This window comes from Hordeum vulgare, chromosome 5H (assembly GCF_904849725.1).
Source record: "Hordeum vulgare subsp. vulgare chromosome 5H, MorexV3_pseudomolecules_assembly, whole genome shotgun sequence".
Lineage (NCBI taxonomy): Eukaryota > Viridiplantae > Streptophyta > Magnoliopsida > Poales > Poaceae > Hordeum > Hordeum vulgare.
The window spans coordinates 534,163,544-534,166,599 of record NC_058522.1 but is presented as its reverse complement, the minus strand read 5'-3'; the positions used below and the strand labels follow the sequence as shown (position 1 = coordinate 534,166,599).

Sequence of the window (3,056 nt, the reverse complement as noted above, 5' to 3'; positions counted from 1 at the left end):
TCAAAGCCCTTCCTCTTGACCTCCTTACCCGCATCCTACTATATTGAAGTCATCTCCAGCGTCGGTCATCTTGGCGGGCTCTCTCTCGTCCTACTGCATTGATGATGCCATGGCACGAGCACTGCATTTCTCCGCTTCTGTCCAATGTCTTTGTGTGGACTGTCTGTGCGACGACAAGGCTAGAACTAGTTCGAGGGTCGCTCGCGCATGACTCCATGCACATCGTGTCGGACGCGGCGCCAAGACCACCTCTCAACCGCAGTCGCCATGGTCTGGCACGCACTGCATTTATCCTCCCTCGTCCTGTGTCTCAACGCTCCTCCGCACGAGCTTTCTTGCGGTCGCGACGCTAGCAACTAGTTTGTCATGGCGTCGGATGGAATGCTCGCCCGAGATTCCGTGCTCGTCATGTCGGTTGCGGCACCGCAATCACCGTCTACCGCAGTCGTGAGGCACAGTGTAACTGTGTGTGTTAAGTATAAGTGTTAGCGCTTAATCATAACCCGTGTATGCAACCAAACACCGTGTAGCTGCGTGAGGCGTGTCAATGCAGGCAACCAAACACTATGTCAAAATTGATCCCCTAATGCACGAGGACTAGATGGCGGCAACCAAATAATGTGCAGATGTTAATTTTTGGCCTGCATTTCCTCATCCAACCTCCGTTGAGCCAACCTCTAGTGAGCCAGCCTGCACCGAAATGGCTGCCAGACACGCCGTTTGTTTTTGAGTACCTGTGTAGGAGTAGTAGTTTACCCATGTAAGACTACAAGTGAGCCCTGAACCGTCCGTAACCGTGTGGACTGTGTCCGGACATGTGTTGTCATCCAACACATTTGTGTTTCCATTCGTTAATGAATTTGGATAGCTTTTATCTTTCTTCTGTAAATAGGAACTAAATCAAAGTGGGCTTCGCGAGAGTCCGGACAACATTCACGTAGGACTACGACACCTTCGGTCCACCCAGAAGACCTCTTAGACCCCGCGGCTCCATCATTTCATCTTTCTCTTAACTAGAAATTCCCCGCGCGTTGCTACGAGAATTGTTAACAATGTTTTTAGATGATACTTGCTAATATGAAACATGAATATTCTAATTAACAATATGAGCATGAAAATACAAATATATGAGATCTATTATACTTGATTAGTTCATTTTTGCAAAATGGTTTTGGAACATAAGTACCCATCATGTGAGTTTCTAATTCCTTGGAGTTGTTCATGCCAGCGTCTTCTTCATTGAGAAAAAAATGAGCCGATTGTACGTACTCCATACCATTTATACTCCCTTCAATTCATTGTTGATTTACTGGAAAATACATTTTATTTCACGATGCAATATTTACATTGCATTGACTGACATGTCTGTATGTGCAATCTTTATACAGTGTCTGAAAAACTAACTCCACGTATCCACAAGCATGTGTTGCGGCTATCTCCGCATCTTCGCCGTCCGATCTAGCATCAGCGGCCGGGCCAACGCCTCAGTCGCGGTCAGGCGAGGCAGGGCTATGTGCAAAAATGCGCCCATTTTTTTTTCAGGCAGTCTCGTACGCTCTGCACCTCTACTCGCTCTCCAAAATGGCGGTTAAATCGGGCGAGAACCGCGGCGGCGACCTGCCGCCCCGGTACGCCACCCTCCGTTTCTGCGTCACCGTCGGCTTCACCGCGAACGTCGCCATGGTGAAGGTATCTTCGGCCGAGTAGTCGTCCTCGGACGGCACGAACACGAGCGGCGCCACCGAGCCCCGACGGCGCCGGCGGCCGCTGGCTGACGAGGCGGTGGCGGCCTTGACGAGGGCGGCGCTGGCCTTGACGGCGAGAGAGGCCACCTCATCGGGGGTGAGGCAGCGGCCCAGCGTCTTTGCCGGGAGAACGAAGTAGATGTGCCCCGGCCGGAGCTCCTCGCCGGCAGGCACCGCCGTGACGGAGCCGTCGAACTCCATCCTGTCGGCGTCGCAGAGGAACCACCCCTTCTCGCCGACCTCCTCCAGGGCCAGCGCCACCGTCGCGGGCATCGAGTACTCTCGGAGCTCGCCGCTTGGGAGCACCACCCCCGCGGTCGCCGGGCCGTCGGCCGCCGCGTCGTACGACACACACAGGCCCATTCCTTCTTGGTCGTCGCGTGTGTGCTGGACTGCTGGTGCTAGCCTCTGTCTGGTTCTTCTCTTGTTTGTGGTAATGTATGGTGTGGTGTGCTTGCTGCCGGAGAAGGCAACGGAGAAGGAGAGGTATATATAGCGGAGCGGCTGAGGGAGACGCAGAGGGAGCGTTGTCGTGTAGCCGGGAGTGGGGGCAGCACAGGCTGGAGGTTTGTTGTGGCCAGCGAATGGCGTACAGCCGTGGACTCGGCGGGCTGTTCTTCTTTGCAAATACTACTGTAATTGCAAGCACAGTCAAAGGATACTCCCTGAACATATTTATTCGTAATCAAGCTCACTGTGAGCTCCGACCAACTCAAGGGGGGTCGCGGCTACTAAGCTTGTGGCTCACCTGGAGCTCCCCTGCCCTAGCTCTTTGACCTATTTATTCCTTAAAATTTCAGAAAAAATCAGGGCTTCCACGAAACCACTTTTCCGCCGTCGCAAGTTTTCGTTTTCGCGAGATTTCATCTGAAGACCCTTTCCGGTGCTCTGCTGAAGGGACTTCAACATCATTGCCTCTCCAATGACTCGTGAGTAGTCCACTCCAGACTTATGGATCCGTAGTTAGTAGCTAAATGGTTTCTTCTCTCTCTTGGATCTTCAATACAAAGTTCTCCATAATCTTCATGGATATCTATCCGATGTAATCCTCTTTGGCGGTGTGTTTGTCGAGATCCGATGAATTGTGGATTTGTGATCAGATTATCTATGAATTATATTAGAGCCTTTGCTGATTTCTTATATGCATGATATCATATCCTTGTAAGTCTCTCCGAGTCTTGGATTTTGTTTGGCCAACTAGATCTATGATTCTTGCAATGGGAGAAGTGCTTGGTTTTGGGTTCATACCGTGCGGTGACCCTTCCCAGTGACAGAAGGGGAAGCAAGGCACGCATCGTGTTGTTGCCATCA

At 51.6% G+C, this 3,056-nt stretch overlaps 1 protein-coding gene across 1 annotated transcript; it reads right to left on the bottom strand.

Moving 5' to 3' along the window:
- Positions 1–1,305: 1,305 nt before the first annotated feature.
- On the bottom strand, positions 1,306–2,201 carry LOC123398484. The gene has a single exon (XM_045092947.1). The coding sequence runs from the start codon at positions 2,106–2,108 to the stop codon at positions 1,566–1,568; it is 543 nt and encodes a 180-aa protein (XP_044948882.1). The 5' UTR covers positions 2,109–2,201; the 3' UTR covers positions 1,306–1,565.
- Positions 2,202–3,056: the final 855 nt, after the last annotated feature.